Source organism: Triticum aestivum, chromosome 3D, assembly GCF_018294505.1.
Source record: "Triticum aestivum cultivar Chinese Spring chromosome 3D, IWGSC CS RefSeq v2.1, whole genome shotgun sequence".
Classification (NCBI taxonomy): Eukaryota; Viridiplantae; Streptophyta; class Magnoliopsida; order Poales; family Poaceae; genus Triticum; species Triticum aestivum.
In genome coordinates, this window is record NC_057802.1 from 463,016,907 (window position 1) to 463,039,900 (window position 22,994).

The 22,994-nt window shown below is 45.3% G+C and overlaps 2 protein-coding genes across 2 annotated transcripts; both read left to right on the forward strand.

The window, feature by feature from the left end:
- Positions 1 to 17,976: 17,976 nt before the first annotated feature.
- LOC123079690 (50S ribosomal protein L17) lies at positions 17,977 to 20,587 on the forward strand. The gene is made up of 6 exons (XM_044502490.1): positions 17,977 to 18,169; positions 18,270 to 18,324; positions 18,419 to 18,469; positions 19,165 to 19,256; positions 19,569 to 19,646; positions 20,098 to 20,587. The coding sequence occupies exons 1-6, from the start codon at positions 18,114 to 18,116 to the stop codon at positions 20,249 to 20,251; spliced, it is 486 nt and encodes a 161-aa protein (XP_044358425.1). The 5' UTR covers positions 17,977 to 18,113; the 3' UTR covers positions 20,252 to 20,587.
- A 359-nt stretch (positions 20,588 to 20,946) lies between these two features.
- LOC123079689 (pentatricopeptide repeat-containing protein At5g42450, mitochondrial) lies at positions 20,947 to 22,637 on the forward strand. Its single transcript, XM_044502489.1, has one exon. It carries the CDS (start codon positions 21,227 to 21,229, stop codon positions 22,601 to 22,603), a length of 1,377 nt encoding a protein of 458 aa, XP_044358424.1. The 5' UTR covers positions 20,947 to 21,226; the 3' UTR covers positions 22,604 to 22,637.
- The last annotated feature ends 357 nt before the right edge of the window (positions 22,638 to 22,994 follow it).

Consider the following 22,994-nt stretch of genomic DNA (forward strand, 5'->3'; position numbering starts at 1 on the left):
AGTGACAAATCCCAGTCTCGATTCGTGCCAACCCAACAGACACTTTCGGAGATACCTGTAGTGCACCTTTATAGCCACCCAGTTACGTTGTGACGTTTGGTACACCCAAAGCATTCCTACGGTATCCGGGAGTTGCACAATCTCATGGTCTAAGGAAATGATACTTGACATTAGAAAAGCTCTTAGCAAACGAACTACACGATCTTGTGCTAGGCTTAGGATTGGGTCTTGTCCATCACATCATTCTCCTAATGATGTGATCCCGTTATCAACGACATCCAATGTCCATGGTCAGGAAACCGTAACCATCTATTGATCAACGAGCTAGTCAACTAGAGGCTTACTAGGGACATGGTGTTGTCTATGTATCCACACATGTATCTGAGTTTCCTATCAATACAATTCTAGCATGGATAATAAACGATTATCATGAACAAGGAAATATAATAATAACCAATTTATTATTGCCTCTAGGGCATATTTCCAACAGTCTCCCACTTGCACTAGAGTCAATAATCTAGTTCACATCACCATGTGATTAACACTCACAGGTCACATCACCATGTGACCAACATCCAAAGAGTTTACTAGAGTCAACAATCTAGTTCACATCACTATGTGATTAACACTCAATGAGTTCTGGTTTGATCATGTTATGCTTGTGAGAGAGGTTATTAGTCAACGGGTCTGAACCTTTCAGATCCGTGTGTGCTTTACGAATATCTATGTCATCTTGTGGATGCTACCACGCGCTACTTGGAGCCATTTCAAATAACTGCTCTACTATACGAATCCGGTTTACTACTCAGAGTCATCCGGATTAGTGTCAAAGTTCGCATCGACGTAACCCTTTACGACGAACTCCTTTTCACCTCCATAATCGAGAAAATTCCTTAGTCCACTAGATACTAAGGATAAGTTCGACCGCTGTCATGTGATCCATTCCCGGATCACTATTGTACCCCTTGACCAACTCATGGCAAGGCACACTTCATGTGCGGTACACAGCATAGCATACTGTAGAGCCTACGTCTAAAGCATAGGGGACGACCTTCGTCCTTTCTCTCTCTTCTGCTGTGGTCAGGTCTTGAGTCTTACTCAATACTCACACCTTGTAACACAGCCAAGAACTCCTTCTTTGCTGATCTATTTTGAACTCTTTCAAAATCATGTCAAGGTGTGCGTTCTTTGAAAGTATCATCAGGCGTCTTGATCTATCTCTATAGATCTTGATGCCCAATATGTAAGCAGCTTTATCCAGGTCTTCCTTTGAAAAACTCCTTTCAAACAACCCTTTATGCTTTCCAGAAATTTTACATCATTTCGGATCAACAATATGTCATTCACATATACTTATCAGAAATGTTGTAGCGCTCCCACTCACTTTATTGTAAATACAAGTTTCTAACAAACTTTGTATAAACCCAAAAACTTTGATCACTCCATCAAAGCGTATATTCTGACTCCGAGATGCTTGCTCTAATCCATGGAAGGATCGCTGGAGCTAGCATACCTTTTAGCATCCTTAGGATCGACAAAACCTTTCTGATTGTATCACATACAACCTTTCCTTACGAAAACTGGTAAGGAAACTTGTTTTGACATCCATCTGCCAGATTTCATAAATGCAGCTAATGCTAACATGATTCCGACGGACTTAAGCATCGCTACGGATGAGAAAATCTCATCGTAGTCAACTCCTTGAACTTGTGAAAATACTCTTTGCCACAAGTCGAGCTTCATAGACGGTAACATTACCGTCCACGTCCGTCTTCTTCTTAAAGATCCATTTATCTCAATGGCTTGCCGATCATCGGGCAAGTTCACCAAAGTCCATGCTTTGTTCTGATACATGGATCCTATCTCGGATTTCATGGCTTCTAACCATTTGTCGGAATATGGGCCCACCATCGCTTCTCCATAGCTCGTAGGTTCATTGTTGTCTAACAACATGACTTCAAGACAGGATCACGTACCACTCTGAAGTAGTACGCATCCTCGTCGTCCTACGAGGTTTGGTAGTGACTTGATCCGAAGTTTCATGATCACTATCATAAGCTTCCACTTCAATTGGTGTAGGTGCCACAGGAACAACTTCCTGTGCCCTGCTACACACTAGTTGAAGTGACGGTTCAATAACCTCATCAAGTCTCCACCATCCTCCCACTCAATTCTTTCGAGAGAAACTTTTCCTCGAGAAAGGACTCGTTTCTAGAAGCAATTACTTTTGCTTCCAGATCTGAAATAGGAGGTATACCCAACTGTTTTGGGTATTCTATGAAGATGCATTTATCCGCTTTGGGTTCGAGCTTATCAGCCTGAAACTTTTTCACATAAGCATCGCAGCCCCAAACTTTTAAGAAACGACAACTTAGGTTTCTCTAAACGGTGTCGTCTCAACGGAATTGCGTGGTGCCCCTTTTAAAGTGAATGCGGTTGTCTCTAATGCCTAACCCATAAACGATAGTGGTAATTCGATAAGAGACATCATGGTATGCACCATATCCAATAGGGTGCAGTTATGATGTTCGGACACACCATCACACTGTGGTGTTCCAGGCGGTATTAATTGTGAAACACTTTCCACAATGTCTTAATTGTGTGCCAAACTCGTAACTCAGATATCTCTATGATCATATCATAGACATTTTATCCTCTTGTCACGACGATCTTCAACTTCACTCTGAAATTACTTGAACCTTTCAATAATTCAGACTTGTGTTTCATCAAGTAAATATTCTCAGCATCTACTCAAATCATCTGTGAAGTAAGAACATATCGATATCCACTGCGTGCCTCAGCACTCATTGGACTGCACACATCAAATGTATTACTTCCAACAAGTTGCTCTCTTGTTCCATCTTACTGAAAACGAGGCCTTTCAGTCATCTTGCCCATGTGGTATGATTTGCATGTCTCAAGTGATTCAAAATCAAGTGAGTCCAAACGATCCATCTGCATGGAGTTTCTTCATGCATATATACCAATAGACATGGTTCGCATGTCTCAATCTTTTCAAAAACGAGTGAGTCCAAAGATCCATCTACATGGAGCTTCTTCATGCGTTCTATACCAATATGACTCAAATGGCAGTGCCACAAGTATGTGGTACTATCATTACTATTTTATATCTTTTGGCACGAACATGTGTATCACTGCGATCGAGATTCATTTTAGGTGCAAGACCATTGAAGGTATTATTCAAATAAACAGAGTAACCATTATTCTCCTTAAATGAATAACCGTATTGCGATAAACATAATCCAATCATGTTATGCTCAACGCAAACACCAAATAACAATTATTTAGGTTTAACACCAATCTCGATGGTAGAGGGAGCATGCGATGCTTGATCACATCAACCTTGGAAACACTTCCAACACATATCGTCATCTCACCTTTAGCTAGTCTCCGTTTATTCCGCAGCTTTTATTTCGAGTTACTAACACTTAGCAACCGAACCGGTATCTAATACCCTGGTGCTGCTAGGAGTACTAGTAAAGTACACATTCATATAATGTATATCCAATATACTTCTGTCGACCTTGCCTGCCTTCTCATCTACCAAGTATCTAGGGTAGTTCTGCTTCAGTGACCGTTCCCCTCATTACAGAAGCACTTAGTCTCGGGTTTGGGTTCAACCTTGGGATTCTTCACTAGAGCAGCAAATGATTTGCTGTTTCATGAAGTATCCCTTTTGCCCTTGCCCTTCTAGAAACTAGTGGTTTTACTAACCATCAACAATTGATGCTCCTTCTTGATTTCTACTTTCGCGGTGTCAAACATCGCGAGTTGCTCAAGGATCATCATGTCTATCCCTGATATGTTATAGTTCATCACGAAGCTCTAATAGCTTGGTGGCAGTGACTATGGAGAACCATCACTATCTCATCTGGAAGATTAACTCCCACTCGATTCAAGCGATTGTAGTACTCAGACAATCTGAGCACATGCTCAACGATTGAGCTTTTCTCCCTTAGTTTGCAGGCTTAAGAAACTTGTCAGAGGTCTCATACCTCTTGACGTGGGCACTAGTCTGAAATCCCAATTTCAGTCTTCGGAACATCTCATATGTTCTGCGACGTTTCAAAACCGTCTTTGGTGCCACAATTCTAAACCGTTAGCATTACGCACTGAACTATCACGTAGTCATCAAAACGTGTATGTCAGATGTTTCGCAACATCTACAGACGACGCTGAGGTTCAGCACACCGAGCGGTGCATTAAGGACATAAGCCTTCTGTGCAGCAATGAGGACAATCCTCAGTTTACGGACCCAGTCCGCATAATTGCTACTATCAACTTTCAACTAAATTTTCTCTAGGAACATATCTTAAACAGTAGAACTAAAGCGTAAGCTATGACATAATTTGCAAAGACCTTTTGACTATGTTCATGATAATTAAGTTCATCTGATTATTAATGAACTCCCACTCAGATAGACATCCCTCTAGTCATCTAAGTGATACATGATCCGAGTCAAACTAGGCCGTGTCCGATCATCACGTGAGACGGACTAGTCATCATCGGTGAACATCTCCATGTTGATCGCATCTACTATACGACTCATGTTCGACCTTTCGATCTCTTGTGTTCCGAGGCCATGTCTGTACATGCTAGGCTCGTCAAGTCAACCTAAGTGTTTCGCATGTGTTCCGAGGCCATGTCTGTACATGCTAGGCTCGTCAACACCCGTTGTATTCGAACGTTAGAATCTATCACACCCGATCATCACGTGGTGCTTCGAAACAACGAACCTTCGCAACGGTGCACAGTTAGGGGGAACACGTCTCTTGAAATTTTAGTGAGGGATCATCTTATTTATGCTACCGTCGTTCTAAGCAAATAAGATGTAAACATGACAAACATCACATGCAAATCATAAAGTGACGTGATATGGCCAATATCATCTTGCGCCTTTGATCTCCATCTTCGAGGCGCGGCATGATCACCTTCGTCACCGGCATGACACCATGATCTCCATCATCATGATCTCCATCATGTGTCTTCATGAAGTTGTCTCGCCAACTATTACTTCTACTACTATGGCTAACGGTTAGCAATAAAGTAAAGTAATTACATGGCGTTTTCATTGACACGCAGGTCATACAATAAATTAAGACAACTCCTATGGCTCCTGCCGGTTGTCATACTCATCGACATGCAAGTCGTGATTCCTATTACAAGAACATGATCAATCTCATACATCACATATATCATTCATCACATCCTTTTGGCCATATCACATCACATAGCATACCCTGCAAAAACAAGTTAGACGTCCTCTAATTGTTGTTGCATGTTTTACGTGGCTGCTATGGGATTCTAGCAAGAACGTTTCTTACCTACGCAAAAGCCACAACGTGATATGCCAATTTCTATTTACCCTTCATAAGGACCCTTTTCATCGAATCCGATCCGACTAAAGTGGGAGAGACAGACACCCGCTAGCCACCTTATGCAACTAGTGCATGTCAGTCGGTGGAACCTGTCTCACGTAAGAGTACGTGTAAGGTCGGTCCGGGCCGCTTCATCCCACGATGCCGCCGAATCAAGATAAGACTAGTAACGGCAAGTAAATTGACAAAATCGACGCCCACAACTACTTTGTGTTCTACTCGTGCATAGAAACTACGCATAGACCTAGCTCATGATGCCACTGTTGGGGAACGTAGCAGAAATTTAAAATTTTCTACGCATCACCAAGATCAATCTATGGAGTAATCTAGCAACGAGGGGAAGGGGAGTGCATCTACATACCCTTGTAGATGGCGATGCGGAAGCGTTGCAAGAACGCGGATGAAGGAGTCGTACTCGTAGCGATTCAGATCGCGGTTGATTCCGATCTAAGCGCCGAACCACGGCGCCTTCGCGTTCAACACACGTGCAGCCCAGTGACGTCTCCCACGCCTTGATCCAGCAAGGAGAGAGGGAGAGGTTGGGGAAGACTCCGTCCAGCAGCAGCACGACGGCGTGGTGGTGATGGAGGAGCGTGGCAATCCTGCAGGGCTTCGCCAAGCACCTGCGGGAGAGGAGGAGGAGGGAGAGGGGTAGGGCTGCGCCAAGAGAGAGATGTTCTCATGTGTATGGCAGCCCCAAAAACCCCACTATATATAGGGGAGGGGGAGGGGCTGCACCCCCCTCTAGGGTTTCCCCCCCAAGGGGTGCGGCCAGCCCTAGATCCATCTAGGGGGGCGGCCAAGGGGGGAGAGAGGGGGGCGCACCACTAGGTGGGCCTTAGGCCCATCTGAGCCTAGGGTTTCCCCCTTCCCCCCTTCCTGCGCCCTGGGCCCCTTGTGGGAGGCGCACCAGCCCACCTAGGGGCTGGTCCCTTCCCACACTTGGCCCACGCAGCCCTCTGGGGCCGGTGGCCCCACCTGGTGGACCCCCGGGACCCTCCCGGTGGTCCCGGTACGTTACCGATAGCACCCGAAACTTTTCCGGTGACCAAAACAGGACTTCCCATATATAAATCTTTACCTCCGGACCATTCCGGAACTCCTCGTGACGTCCGGGATCTCATCCGGGACTCCGAACAACATTCGGTAACCACGTATATCTATTCCCTATAACCCTAGCGTCATCGAACCTTAAGTGTGTAGACCCTACGGGTTCGGGAACCATGCAGACATGACCGAGACGTTCTCCGGCCAATAACCAACAGCGGGATCTGGATACCCATGTTGGCTCCCACATGTTCCACGATGATCTCATCGGATGAACCACGATGTCGGGGATTCAATCAATCCCGTATACAATTCCCTTTGTCTATCGGTATGTTACTTGCCCGAGATTCGATCGTCGGTATCCCGATACCTTGTTCAATCTCGTTACCGGCAAGTCTCTTTACTCGTTCCGTAACACATCATCCCGTGATCAACTCCTTGGTCACATTGTGCACATTATGATGATGTCCTACCGAGTGGGCCCAGAGATACCTCTCCGTTTACACGGAGTGACAAATCCCAGTCTCGATTCGTGCCAACCCAACAGACACTTTCGGAGATACCTGTAGTGCACCTTTATAGCCACCCAGTTACGTTGTGACGTTTGGTACACCCAAAGCATTCCTACGGTATCCGGGAGTTGCACAATCTCATGGTCTAAGGAAATGATACTTGACATTAGAAAAGCTCTTAGCAAACGAACTACACGATCTTGTGCTAGACTTAGGATTGGGTCTTGTCCATCACATCATTCTCCTAATGATGTGATCCCGTTATCAACGACATCCAATGTCCATGGTCAGGAAACCGTAACCATCTATTGATCAACGAGCTAGTCAACTAGAGGCTTACTAGGGACATGGTGTTGTCTATGTATCCACACATGTATCTGAGTTTCCTATCAATACAATTCTAGCATGGATAATAAACGATTATCATGAACAAGGAAATATAATGATAACCAATTTATTATTGCCTCTAGGGCATATTTCCAACAAATTAATCATATTACTTAAGAACTCCCACTTAGATAGACATCCCTCTAGTCCTCTAAGTGATCACGTGATCCATATCAACTAAACCATGTCCGATCATCACGTGAGATGGAGTAGTTTCAATGGTGAACATCATTTATGTTGATCAAATCTACTATGTGATTCACGCTCGACCTTTCGGTCTCGGTGTTCCGAGGCCATATCTGTTATATGCTAGGCTCGTCAAGTTTAACCTGAGTATTCCGCGTGTGCAACTGTTTTGCACCCGTTGTATTTGAACGTAGAGCCTATCACACCCGATCATCACGTGGTGTCTCAGCACGAAGAACTTTCGCAACGGTGCATACTCAGGGAGAACACTTATACCTTGAAATTTAGTGAGAGATCATCTTATAAAGCTACCGCCGAACTAAGCAAAATAAGATGTATAAAAGATAAACATCACATGCAATCATAATATGTGACATGATATGGCCATCATCATCTTGTGCCTTTGATCTCCATCTCCAAAGCATGGTCATGATCTCCATCGTCACCGGCATGACACCATGATCTCCATCATCTTGATCTATATCAATGTGTCGTCACATGGTCGTCTCGCCAACTACTGCTCTTGCAACTATTGCTATCGCATAGCGATAAAGTAAAGCAATTATTTGGCGCTTGCATCTTATGCAATAAAGAGACAACCATAAAGCTTTTGCCAGTTGCCGATAACTTCAACAAAACATGATCATCTCATACAACAACTTATATCTCATCACGTCTTGACCATATCACATCACAACATACCCTGCAAAAACAAGTTAGACGTCCTCTACTTTGTTGTTCCAAGTTTTACGTGGCTGCTATGGGCAAAGCAAGAACCGTTCTTACCTACGCATCAAAACCACAACGATAGTTCGTCAAGTTAGTGATGTTTTAACCTTCTCAAGGACCGGGCGTAGCCACACTCGGTTCAACTAAAGTTGGAGAAACTGACACCCGCTAGTCACCTGTGTGCAAAGCACGGCGGTAAAACCAGTCTCGCATAAGCGTACGCGTAATGTCGGTCCGGGCCGCTTCATCCAACAATACCGCTGAACCAAAGTATGACATGCTGGTAAGCAGTATGACTTGTATCGCCCACAACTCACTTGTGTTCTACTCGTGCACATAACATCAACGCATAAAACCTGGCTCAGATGCCACTGTTGGGGAACGCAGTAATTTCAAAAAAATTCCTACGCACACGCAGGATCATGGTGATGCATAGCAACGAGAGGGGAGAGTGTTGTCCACGTACCCTCGTAGACCGAAAGCGGAAGCGTTAGCACAACGCAGTTGATGTAGTCGTACGTCTTCACGATCCGACCGATCAACTACCGAACGCACGGCACCTCCGAGTTCAGCACATATTCAGCCCGATGACGTCCCTCGAACTCCGATCTAGCCGAGTGTTGAGGGAGAGTTTCATCAGCACGACGTTGTGGTGACGATGATGATGTTCTACCGACGCAGGGCTTCGCCTAAGCACCACTACAGTATTATCGAGGTGGACTATGGTGGAGGGGGGCACCGCACACGGCTAAAAGATCAAACGATCAATTGTTGTGTCTCTAGGGTGCCCCCCTGCCCCCGTATATAAAGGAGCAAGGGGGGAGGTGCGGCCGGCCAGGAGGGGCGCGCCAGGTGGAGTCCTACTCCCACCGGGAGTAGGACTCCCTCCCTTTTCCTAGTTGGATTAGGAGTGGAGGGGAAAGAGGAGGGAGAGAGGAAGGAAAGGGGGGCGCCGCCCCCCTCTCCTTGTCCTATTCGGACTAGGGGGAGGGGTGCGCGGCCCTGCCCTGGCCGCCTCTCCTCTTCTCCACAAAGGCCCACTATGGCCCATTAAGCCCTCGGGGGGTTCCGGTAACCCCTCGGTACTCCGGTAAAATGCCGATTTCACCCGGAACACTTCCGATATCCAAATATAGGCTTCCAATATATCAATCTTCATGTCTCGACCATTTCGAGACTCCTCGTCATGTCCGTGATCACATCCTGGACTCCAAACAACCTTCGGTACATCAAAACATATAAACTCATAATATAACTGTCATCAAAACGTTAAGCGTGCGGACCCTACGGGTTCGAGAACTATGTAGACATGAACGAGACACGTCTCCGGTCAATAACCAATAGCGGAACCTGGATGCTCATATTGGCTCCCACATATTCTACGAAGATCTTTATCGGTCAGACCGCATAACAACATACGTTGTTCCCTTTGTCATCAGTATGTTACTTGCCCGAGATTCGGTCGTCGGTATCTCAATACCTAGTTCAATCTCGTTACCGGCAAGTCTCTTTACTCGTTCCGTAATACATCATCCCACAACTAACTCATTAGTTGCAATGCTTGCAAGGCTTAAGTGATGTGCATTACCGAGAGGGCCCAGAGATACCTCTCCGACAATCGGAGTGACAAATCCTAATCTCGAAATACGCCAAGCCAACAAGTACCTTCGGAGACACCTGTAGAGCACCTTTATAATCACCCAGTTACGTTGTGACGTTTGGTAGCACACAAAGTGTTCCTCCGGTAAACGGGAGTTGCATAATCTCATAGTCATAGGAACATGTATAAGTCATGAAGAAAGCAATAACAACATACTAAATGATCGAGTGCTAAGCTCACGGAATGGGTCAAGTCAATCACATCATTCTCCTAATGATGTGATCCCGTTAATCAAATGATAACTCATGTCTATGGCTAGGAAACATAACCATCTTTGATCAACGAGCTAGTCAAGTAGAGGCATACTAGTGACACTCTGTTTGTCTATGTATTCACACATGTATTATGTTTCCGGTTAATACAATTCTAGCATGAATAATAAACATTTATCATGATATAAGGAAATAAATAATAACTTTATTATTGCGTCTAGGGCATATTTCCTTCAAAAATATCATTGCGTTCATCCTTGATGAAAAGAGTGTTAGTAATAACAGAAGGAGTGGGTTCAGAAAAGTGTGGTAGATTAGAGCATGATTCCACTATTTTTGGTTAGGTATCCAAAGATCATTTACCTTTACCAGATAGATGAAGTTGGCATCCTACAAGATAAGATGGTCATATATAGCAGTCTAGGTAGAACACTTGGGTGGGCTTCAGATAGAAATGCCCCCCATTAATAAGATAAAGGGAATAAACCTTTTAATTTAGGCAACATTTTAATAATCGAGGTCCAAAAACTAGATTTATTGGGATATTACTTCTAGCAGTCCAAATAGAAGAATCCCAAAAAATATTTAGCTTTAAGAATGAGATGAAGATTGGAAGAAGGGGATTCGGTAATCCCCCAAGGAGCAGCCAAAATTATACTTTGGTTCATGGCTTGAATATTTTTAGTACCTATCCCACCTTCTTTTTTGGAAATGCAGATATCCTTCGAGGCTCTCAAACAAAGACTCTTTGACATATCTCCCTCTCTTATTCCTGTCCACCAAATGGTTCTAATGATAGTTCTGAGTTTGGCAATAAACTTTTTAGAGAATAAGATATTGGACATGTAATACACCACAATGGAAGAAAAAAAAACAGATTTAACGAGCTAAAGTCTAGCAGCATGTGAGAGCTTATTGGATTTATAACCAGAAAGTTTGGCTAGAAATCTATCTACCACAAAGTTGTAAGCTATTGTTCTGTTTGTACCGGGTAATATTAGAGGGAGGCCAAGGTGAGTAAAGGTGTTTCTCATGTCATCTACAAGAAGAATATCCTTAATATCTCTTTGGTTTGCTCGTTAACCAGAGCACTAAAATGAATTGCTAACTTTGCCCATTTGGGAGCTTGGCGAGAAGCTGCACAAATGTGGTTAATGATGCAAGCCATTACCTGAGCTTCATGTATATTAGCTATACCGCAAACTAGAAAATCATCAGCAAAAAGAAGATGGTTATGCATAGTCATGACATCACTGAGGTAAATGTGAGCTCATTTATAGCAAGAACAAGAAGATAAGGAGACATGGGCAACCTTGCCTAATACTTCTGTTACAACGTGTCACACTTCTGATCCTTTTGCCTCACAAGTATAGTAATATTTGTTGGGAAACGTTGCATGGAAAAAAATCTACACACACGCAAGAAAGCTTGACATAGCATCAGTAATTTCCTTACATATTTTCGTTGGGATATGAAAAACTCCCATCGCAAAAACTGGAAGGGATTGGATAATTGATTTCAATAAAATTTCCTTTCCTCCTAAAGACAACCATTTCCTTCCAACCCTTCAACCGAGCAATCACCCTTTCGACCAAATATTGAAAACTATCACTTCTTTCTGCCCCAACCATTGAAGGTAAACCCAGGTACCTATCGGATAAAGCTTCGGTCATTATGTTCACTTCCGTGCATATCTCTACCTTTATCTCCACATCCACACAAGGACTGAAATAAATACTACATTGTGCCTCACTTATGAATTGTCCGGAACTTGCACAGTATTGATCAAGTACTTGCCTCAATGAGGTTGCAGTATCCAAATCTGCTTTCATAAGGATTAAGGAGGCATCAACAAAAAGTAAATGAGATACTGATGGTGCATTTCTGCAAACCCTTACACCTTCAATGCCACGAACCTCCTCTCTATGAGCCAAAAGACTTGAGAACCCTTCTGCACACAATAGGAACAAGTATGGTGATAGTGGATCCCCTTGACGGAGACCCCTAGTAGGCTCTAAGCCCCCCATCTCCTGGTTATTAAATCTCACCTTATATTTTACTGAGCGAACACAATCCATGATCAAATTAACAAAGTCTCCGGCAAAGCCAAGCTTGTGCATCATCTTCTCCAGGAACACCCATTCAACACGATCATACGCCTTCTTCACATCTAACTTGACAGCACAATAACCATTATTCCCTTTCTTGCACGCCTTGATTTTGTGAATGCACTCATAAGCGATTAAAATATTGTCCGTTATTAATCGCCCAGGCACAAAAGCACTCTCACCGGTGAAATAACTTCATCTAGCACACCCTTCAGCCGGAATGCAATCATCTTAGATATGACTTTGTACAACACGTTACAAAGACTAATGGGCCTAAATTGGGTGATTAACTCAGGATTAACAACTTTAGGAATTAAGACTATGACTGTATCATTCCAACCATCCGGAATTATCTTATTATTAATTGCATCTAGCACCTCTTCTGTTAGCTTATCTCCCAAAATATGCCATCAGAACCTGGGGCCTTGAGATCCCTGATGGAAAAAAGTGCCTTTTTTACATCATCCATTGTATATGGCCTTGTCAAAGAAATGTTCATTGCTTCGTAAACACGCGGTTACACTTTATTCAACACTTCCGGGTCAGGCTCCTCTACCTCGGTTGAGAACCGGCAAAGTAATTTGAAATAAAAGGATTTAAGAACGTCAAGTTGTCATGCCATATACTTTGATCATCCTTTAACCTTTTAATCATGTTTCTCTTTCTACGCTCAGTCGCAAAATTCTAGAAATAATTCGTGTTTTTATCTCCAAAAAAGAGAAGCCAGTCTATGCGCCCTCTCTGTGCCCAATAAATCTCCTCTTGCTCCAGCAGTTTTTCAATTTCCAGCGATATCTCCTTCTGCTTTGCCAGATTTTCATCAGTTATAGCTTCCCTGGTCAATTTCCAAAGATCCAGATCCTTGCTACTCGATCACCACGCTGTTCTTCTAGGACTTTTTTTTCTTTTTGAGGGGATTCTTCCAGGACACAGCCTAACTGAGGCCCATGTAGGCCTTTGTACACGAGGGCCATGTAGACTTGTGTACACGTTAGGGACGCCGAAACCCACATGCCGCTAGGGATTTCGGCCGGCCCAATTAACCTATTACTCCGGATTAGGAATATTCTAGAACATTCAATCGATCATAATTTAAAATTTTGTTTGCATTTTTCAAAGAGTGTTCAGAATTTAAAAAATGTTCACACTTTTCTGAAACTGTTCAGAATTTCAGTAAATGAATGAAATTTCAACAAAAAATATATACAAATAATTACAAATAATGCTTGCAATTTCAAAAAAATATTCACAACATTAAAAAAATGTTGCACTTTTCAAAGAATCATCACAACATCAAAACAATGTTGCACTTCTCATATTATTGATACAACCTTTTCATGTTTCATACAACCAACTCCCATTGAAATACAGCAACACACGAAGGATTATCTAATTTTCATTATAGCCACACACATATAATTAAAATCTCATACAACAATGAACTTTGTCTTCGGTGAAAGTTTCCCACCGATGAATGTTGTGGCCATACGGCGGATCTTAGAGAGATTTTCTTTCTCGGCTTCCGTAGCTTGACAAAAGTTTGCTGGAATGAGCTGTCTTCTCGGGTCTAGAGTCAAAATTTCGAGAGCAGGGGCATTTTTCACAATGTGTACTAGAAGCTCTACTTGACTTTTTTTACCTCTGAATTGACGAACTCTCAAGCTCTTCAAGCACTTGTATTTGAGTTGACCCTGCGGCAAGTTCCTTAGAGGTCCTTGGCCACCATCCATGCAACATGACACAAAGAAAATGTCCAAGTGCTCAAGCTGCGGCGCAGCCCGTAGAAACTGCGTGATGGAGAGGGTATCGTCGGCGTGTTTATGGCCGATGTTGAAGGGATTGGATAATTGCTTTCAATAAAATTTCCTTTCCTCCTAAAGACAACCATTTCTCCTTCCAACCCTTCAACCGAGCAATCACCCTTTCGACCAAATATTGAAAACTATCACTTCTTTCTGCCCCAACCATTGAAGGTAAACCCAAGTATCTATCAGATAAAGCTTCGGTCATTATGTTCAGTTCCGTGCACATCTCTACCTTTATCTCCACATCCACACAAGGACTGAAATAAATACTACATTTTGCCTCACTTACCAATTGTCCGGAACTTGCACAGTATTGATCAAGTACTTGCCTCAATGAGGTTGCATTATCCAAATCTGCTTTCATAAGGATTAAGGAGGCATCAACAAAAAGTAAATGAGATACTGATGGTGCATTTCTGCAAACCCTTACACCTTCAATGCCACGAACCTCCTCTCTATGAGCCAAAAGACTTGAGAACCCTTCTGCACACAATAGGAACAAGTATGGTGATAGTGGATCCCCTTGACGGAGACCCCTAGTAGGCTCAAAGCCCCCCCCCCCCCCCCCCCCCGTCTCCTGGTTATTAAATTTCACCATATATTTTACTGAGCGAACACAAGCCATGATCAAATTAACAAAGTCTCCGGTAAAGCCAAGCTTGTGCATCATCTTCTCCAGGAACACCCATTCAACACGATCATACGCCTTCTTCACATCTAACTTGACAGCACAATAACCATTATTCCCTTTCTTGCACGCCTTGATTTTGTGAATGCACTCATAAGCGATTAAAATATTGTCCGTTATTAATTTCCCAGGCACAAAAGCACTTTCACCGGTGAAATAACTTCATCTAGCACACCCTTCAACCGGAATGCAATCATCTTAGATATGACTTTGTACAACACGTTACAAAGACTGATGGGCCTAAATTGGGTGATTAACTCAGGATTAACAATTTTAGGAATTAAGACTATGACTGTATCATTCCAACCATCCGGAATTATCTTATTATTAATTGCATCTAGCACCTCTTTTGTTAGCTTATCTCCCAAAATATGCCAACATTTTTTGAAGAACACGGCATGCAATCCATCAGAACCTGGGGCCTTGAGATCCTTGATGGAAAAAAGTGCCTTTTTTACATCATCCGTTGTATATGGCCTTGTCAAAGAAATGTTCATTGCTTCGTAAACACGCGGTTGCACTTTATTCAACACTTCCGGGTCAGGCTCCTCTACCTCGGTTGAGAACAGACCGGCAAAGTAATTTGAAATACAAGGATTTAAGAACGTCAAGTCGTCATGCCATATACCTTATCATCCTTTAACCTTTTAATCATGTTTCTCTTTCTACGCTCAGTCGCAAACTTCTGGAAATAATTCGTGTTTTTATCTCCAAAGAGAAGCCAGTCTATGCGCCCTCTCTGTGCCCAATAAATCTCCTCTTGCTCCAGCAGTTTTTCAATTTCCAGCGATATCTCCTTCTGCTTTGCCAGGTTTTCATCAGTTATAGCTTCCCTGGTCAATTTCCAAAGATCCTGATCCTTCCTACTCGATCACCACGCTGTTCTTCCAGGACTCTTTTTTTTAGGGGGTTCTTCCAGTACACAGCCTAACTGAGGCCCATGTAGGCCTTCGTACACGAGGGCCATGTAGACTTGTGTACACGTTAGGGACGCCGCCGCTAGGGATTTCAGCCGGCCCAATTAACCTGTTACTCCGGATTAGGAATATTCTAAAACATTCAATCGATCATAATTTAAAATTTTGTTTGCATTTTTCAAAGAGTGTTCAGAATTTAAAAAATGTTCACACTTTTCTGAAACTGTTCAGAAGTTCAGTAAATGACTGAAATTTCAACAACAAAATATATAGAAATAATTACAAATAATGTTTGCAATTTCAAAAAAATATTTACAACATTAAAAAAAATGTTGCACTTTTCAAAGAATCATCACAACAACAAAACAATGTTGCACTTCTCATATTGTCGATACAACCTTTCAATGTTTCATACAACCAACTCCCATTGAAATACAGCAACACACTAAGGATTATCTAATTTTCATTATAGCCACATATATAATCAAAATCTCATACAACAATGAACTTTGTCTTCGGTGAAAGTTTCCCACCGATGAATGTTGTGGCCATACGGCGGATCTTAGAGAGATCTTCTTTCTCAGCTTCCGTAGCTTGACAAAAGTTTGCTGGAATGAGCTGTCTTCTCGTGTCTATGGTCAAAATTTCGAGAGCAGGGGCATTTTTCACAATGTGTACCAGAAGCTCTACTTGACTCTTTTTACCTCTGAACTGACGAACTCTCAAGGTCTTCAAGCACTTGTATTCGAGTTGACCCTGCGGCAAGTTCCTTAGAGGTCCTTGGCCACCATCCATGCAACATGACACGAAGAAAATGTCCAAGTGCTCAAGCAGTAGCGCAGCCCGTAGAAAAAGCGCGATGGAGAGGATATCGTCGACGTGTTTATGGCCGATGTTTAAGATCAATTGAAGATGCCTCAAACGGGAAAAGATGGAGGTTTTGTCCATTTGCCATGGGAACTCCGGTAGCATGCAAGTGCAACACAGCGACAGGCGTTGTGCCATGGGGAACGCTGCCGGCAGAGAACTGAGAGCCTGCTTCAACGTTATTTGGCAGCAATGGATGTTAACATCGTGAAGTCCTGAGGACTGACGGAGGTTGATGGTAGCCAGTGGATGCCCCTGGAATATGAATGTTGTGAGCCTGTTGGCGTTGAGTTGAATCTTGGTCACGCCGCAGTTTGACACCGTGAGGTATCTCAGGCGGGGCAATGGCGTGTCCACCTTGAGCTCATCGTTCAGCTGGACCCTATACAGATCCAGCCATTCCAGATTAGGGCAGTTCGATAGTACATCTCGCAGGTCACCGGCGGACACAACGGACGAGCGCAGGCCGAGCCTTTGAAGCTTCGGAAAACCCATGCGCCGGGAGGAGGGCGGAGCTTTGAGCGATACGCATGAAAGGTGAAGGTGCTGCAAGCCGGAGACGCCGCCGCCTCCGCCGACGAGCGATTGCAAGGGGAACTCGTACCGGTATTGGCCGTACCCCTGGTCAGGCCGTCGCGACACGTCGAGCGTCACGCTCTTGGTCCGCGGCGAGACCGCGCGGTGAAGCCAGTCGTCCAGGCGGCGAGACAACCGCCTGAGGTACTCGACGTCGATCCTCAGCTCGAGCTGCTCGACCGCGCCGCCGCGGCGCTGGCGCAGTATCAGGTCGACGGCGTAGACGAACCTCTCGCGGCGCCGCTCGTCGAGGAACGCGCGGTACTGCTTCTCCCGGGGATCGTCATCGTCCGACCCGTGCCCGGCGCCGCGGCAGGCGGGGGGCATGGGCATGTCGAGGGCCAGCCTCGGGGAGTGCTTCCAGGCGTGCCTCCACGTGGTCGACAGCACGCTGGTCCTCGCAGCCTGCTTCGCGTCCAGCTTCGACGCGATCGTCGCCAGCAGCTCCGCCGGAAGGTCTCCGAACGCCGCCGCTCCCGCTGGACCGCTGCGTGTCGGCTCGCGATGGCCACCGCGTCTGCCGGCTGATGGATTGTCGCGTGGCGGGTTGTGGTGGCAGATCAGGCTGGGGTTGCAGCGGCAGGTGATGAGGACGGTGGCTACCCCTTCTGTGCGTGCATCGGCCAAGGTCCGGCCGGGAGGACCAGTCAGATTGTTCCCCATCGATGGATGTTTCTGGCGATCGCTGGCCGAGGTTGGGATGCAGGTCTCAGCTGTTCGCCACGAGAACGAGGTAAGATCATCGATTTGGACACCACGATCATCGTTGTTCCGAACTTTTTTTTAGAGAAGTTCGTTCCGAACTCTGTTGCGTGTGTCCACGGGCCACGGCCCAAATAAGGCCCACGTAGAACAACATTTCGGGCCATACGGGCCAGAAAGTCGGAGGGCAACATTTCCGGCACGCGAGCACAAACCTAGCAGGTGTCCAGGTCCGAGTCCGAGCGGCACCGACCGAGCACCTTCGCAAACCCCTCAACCCTCGCCGCCGCCGCCGCCGCAGACGACGACGCCGGCGACATGGGCAAGTTCCGCAAGCTCGGGCGCCACGCTGCGCACCGCGTGTCCATGCTCAGGTATCGAGCGCTGATCTTCTTTCTCCGCTCACCGCTGTGATGTATATGTGCTGCGTCGCCGTGCGGCTGACATTCCTTCTGGATTCGTGTGCTTCGGCAGGACGATGGTGTCGCAGCTGGTGAAGCACGAGCGCATCGAGACCACCGTCGCCAAGGTACGTTTGCCGATGGCTTTGCGGTGGGTGTTTGCCTGCCGGACCGGAATCTGTGTGTATTTGTACTGACCCTTTCTGGTGATTGGTGTGTCAGGCGAAGGAGGTGCGGCGCAAGGCGGATCAGATGGTGCAGCTCGGCAAAGATGTAAACTCGACACCATTTACCTAGTGCCCAACGTTTTTTTGACCTGAAAACACTTCATTTTCATTGATCCATGGAGCTATGTGTCTGCAAACATGATGTAGCCAACTACACACACAGTTTAGAACTAGTTAATCAGCAGGAATATGTAACTAATAGGATCTGTTCCGAGGTGTTAGCATTCACATACTTTTCTAGACACTTAGAATCAGACATTATACCTTTGGTTATATCATCGTAAGGCTTACATGTTATTTTCAAGCAGAAGAATTGTTGAAAGTCTCTCATCAGAGAACTATAAACAATGTGAATGTTTTTCGAGTTTTTGTAAAATAAAAATAAAAAATCAGAACAGTCTGTGTTTCAGCATAGTGCCTAGTGTGTATCAATTTTTCCCTGCTAAAAATTCATTATTTGATCAAAAATCCCTTCGATACATTGGGTGTTCTCATTATCATTTTTTTGTTGTTGGTAGAACGTAAGTTCCTGATGTTATATTTTCTGTTCTTCCATATGCGACTTCAAGCCTCTTGTTATCTACCCAAGATGTTGCATTCATTTGGTAGTCTTATCTTCAGGTTTCAAATACTGAAACTCATGTGCTCTTGTTATCTGATCAAGATGTTTGCATTGATTTAGTTAACTATTACATCTAGGCTAAAATGCAGAACCTCATGTCATATTGATAAATTATGTAGGGTACACTGGATGCAGCAAGACGTGCTTCTGCTTTTGTTCGCGGAGATGATGTTGTCCATAAGCTATTCACAGAGCTGGCCTACCGCTATAAGTATGTCTTTTTAGCTAGCCATTGATAAGTTTGATCTAATACAACTGGCACTCCCTTTGATTTACTTTTCAACCTCGCTGAGTACTCCTGCATGCTTAGGATTATTATTATTTTCAAAGAAAAGTAACCTTCTAGTTGATGAAGAAGAGCTATGTAGGGAGGGATATGTTGTAAATGTCCTCAAATCTGTAAGAGCCATTATTTCTGAAAAAAAAAGACACTAAGGCTAGACAATTGTTTCTTTCGAAACAGGGGAGGATATCATTTTCATACCAAACCTAACGATTTCTTTTTATTGTTTTTATATTCTAGAGATCGAGCAGGTGGATATACAAGACTTTTGCGAACTAGGATACGAATAGGCGATGCAGCACCAATGGCATACATTGAGTAAGATTCTTTGTTCATATATCCTCTCATTTCCACTGGGTGATAGTAGCTACTCTATGTACTCACCTTTTATTTCTACTTGACTTTGCCTCTGCATTTGCTTGACGTCAACGGTCAAAACTCTGACTGGTTGCTCTACATCATGAATGTTTTCAAATCCACGGATTATATATTACTATGCTCAGACAATGTAATGTACGTTCGAAGGCTATGAGTTGATGAAGAAAGCAGTCGGTTCAGGAATAGGTCTAGAGCTTTTACTGTCAACGTAATTTTTTGCTATGTTTTAGCAAACTTGACCATGGTTGGCACTATCACCAAAAAAATTCCTCCCTGAAATTTCCAGAAACCATAACTGGTTGTCTTCAGCTTCTGGTGACATTTTTTGTGGATCAACAGGACTTTCCGCCCAGCTTTTGCATATGTTGTATCTAACACGCTCCCTGTGCAGGTTTGTGGACAGAGAGAACGAGCTCCGGGAGGCCAAACCTGCAACGCCGCCGCCGCCTCAGCGGGTTCCACTTGATCCATGGGCCAAGTCTCGTGCCAGCCAACAATGGGCGGGACCGAAAGTTACCATGAACCCCAAGTCAGAAGGCTTATGAGAGCAGCATCTGCACTGTGTTTCTTTCTGGTGAATGAGAGTATTCATTTGTTTGTGGAACTCGACTAGGCATGGGGCTTGTCACGCAGGAGGATTTTTGTCAGCGTATAATTGTCAATAGAATAATTCAACTTAGATTTGCTATCCCTCCGGTGAATACAGAGATGTATGATCGAATGGGGATGCGGTGGTGGTATGGCGCAAGTGTCAGTGATATGTTGGTTTTTCCTATTGCTGATGTACAATGAAATGTTTGAAGAATCACCTGGCAGATTCGAGCCTGGATCTCATGCCTTTCACGGCCTCCATAAAAAGTCTCTCGGTTAATTGCTTGCTACTGATGTTTGTGTGTGTGTTTACTGCAGCTAGTGGAGTGCTTTTGTTTAGGATGCAAATGCCTTCTTTTCCCATACAAAATGGAAAATTTGCTGATCTGCAATACTGTACATATTTCTGTTATGGTGGAATTGCTACCATTTAACAGATCGCATTGTACCATTTGATGCCTATAGTTTAGAAAAATTCTAATGATTCCATTCTATGAACCAAACGACCTACATAGAAGAAGAAAAATCCAACCATCCAAATCCTATAAAATTATTTTGAATCAGATAAGCACTTGAGCTCGAACAAGTGGAGATTGACGTACGTACTTGTCATTTCAAAATATGCAGTAACAAGTTCTATAATTTTCAAACCCCGTCTCTGTATTTTACACATCACTTGGATAAGCCTAGTCCGATTCTTCTGCTATCTCCCTCGGCAGTCCATTTTCCCCCGCCACCCCGGGCAAATCTCCCTGCAACAATCCCTGCACCGCGAAGACGCGCAGATCGTTCCTGCCGGCGACAAAAGGTGCACAAATCGCATGGCGAGCTCCTCGAATCGGCGACAGGGCCGTCCCTGACCCAGCGCATCCAGCCGGCGGCGCTGAACCAGCGCCGCCCTGCGAGCCGCGCGTGACCTGCTCGACGAAATGCCGTACCGGGACGTGGTCGCGGCGACGGCGGCCATCGGCGCGCTCGCACGCGGCGGCCGGCACCGCGACGCCGTGGCGCTCTTCTCCCGCGTGCTCGCGGACGGCGTCCCGGCGCCAAACGAGTTCACCTTCGGCACGGTCCTCCGGTCGGCCACCGCGCTGCGCGACCCGCGCGTCGGCGCGCAGCTCCACGCCTGCGCCGCCAAGTCCGGCCTCTCCTCCATCGTCTTCGTGGGCAGCGCCCTCGTCGACCACTACGCCAAGATGGGCGCCATGAGGGAGGCCCAGGGCGCGCTCGGGGACACCAGCGAGCCCAACGTCGTCTCCTACACCGCGCTCATCGCCGGGTTCTTGAAGAACGGGATGCCCGAGAAGGCCCTCCGGCTGTTCCGGTGCATGCCGGAGAAGAATGTGGTCTCCTGGAACGCGATGATCGGCGGGTGCAGCCAGGCGGGGCTCAGCGAGGAGGCCGTCGGCCTGTTCCGGGAGATGTGTCGAGAGGGCGCCAGGCCGAACGAGAGCACGTTTCCCTGCGTGCTCACCTCTGTTGCCAACGCAGGGGCGCTTGGCGTCGCGAGAAGCGTCCATGCGTCGGCCATCAAGCACTTGGGCAGGCTCGACGTTTACATCGGCAATTCTCTCGTCAGTTGCTATGCCAGGTGCGGTAGCTTGGAGGACAGTGTGCTGGTCTTCACAAACATGGAGCGGAAGAATGTGGTCTCCTGGAACGCTCTGATCTGTGGGTATGCACAAAATGGGAGAGGGGAGGAAGCTTTGGCTGCCCACAAGAGGATGATAGCAACGGGCTTGAAGGCAGATAATGTCACTCTTCTAGGATTGCTGTTCGGTTGCAACCATGCCGGTCTGGTCGACGAGGGTTATTCGTTGTTCAAGACAGCCCAGAGAGAGCAACCCGGCATATTGAAGCCTGAGCATTACGCTTGTGTTGTGGACCTCCTCTCTCGTGCCAAACGATTCGATGACGCCAAGAGGTTTCTTGAGGACCTTCCGTTTGAGCCAGGCCTTGGGTTCTGGAAGTCAATGATAGGAGGGTGCCTGATTCACTGGAACAAGGACCTCGCTGAGAGCGTCGCCAACCGTATTCATGCACTTGATCCAGACGACACTTCTTCATACATCCTTCTCTCTAATGTTTATTCTGCAGTTGGAAGCTGGGAGAGTGCGTCAATGATCAGGAGACAGATTAAGGAGAAGGGGCTCAAGAGGATCACTGGCTGCAGCTGGATTGAGGTCCAGGACAAGGCCCATGTCTTCTTCAATGGAGACTCTAAACATCCTCAGAGTGATGAAATTTACAAGATGCTTGAGGTTTGCCTGGATACTGGTGAAGATGAACACTGCCTTGCAGTATGATTGTGCAAAACGGTCTAAAGGACTGAGCTGAGGGAACAGAAATACTTAGAAGATAGCTAGACCGACTGGCCGAGAGTCAATTAGTCATGTTCATCACTCATCAGGTTAGGTAGATACAGATAGACTTTAACTTGTGCGGTAGCAGGAGAATAGGAGCTTGGCCTGATAAGACCAACAGCGAACAGCAACTGCAGAGTATCTGGAGATCAGAAGATGGCTCGTCTTCCAAGCAGAGGATGGTGTTGCAAATATGGAACCTTGGAAGGCATGTGTAGCTCAAGGCTTTCAGGGTGCTATTTGGTTTCAAGCTGCCGAAGATATTTTTTAAAATAACTGTCAAGCTGTTGAGGAATGTCCGACTAGAGAAAGAAATTCTGTGAGCAAACTGCCA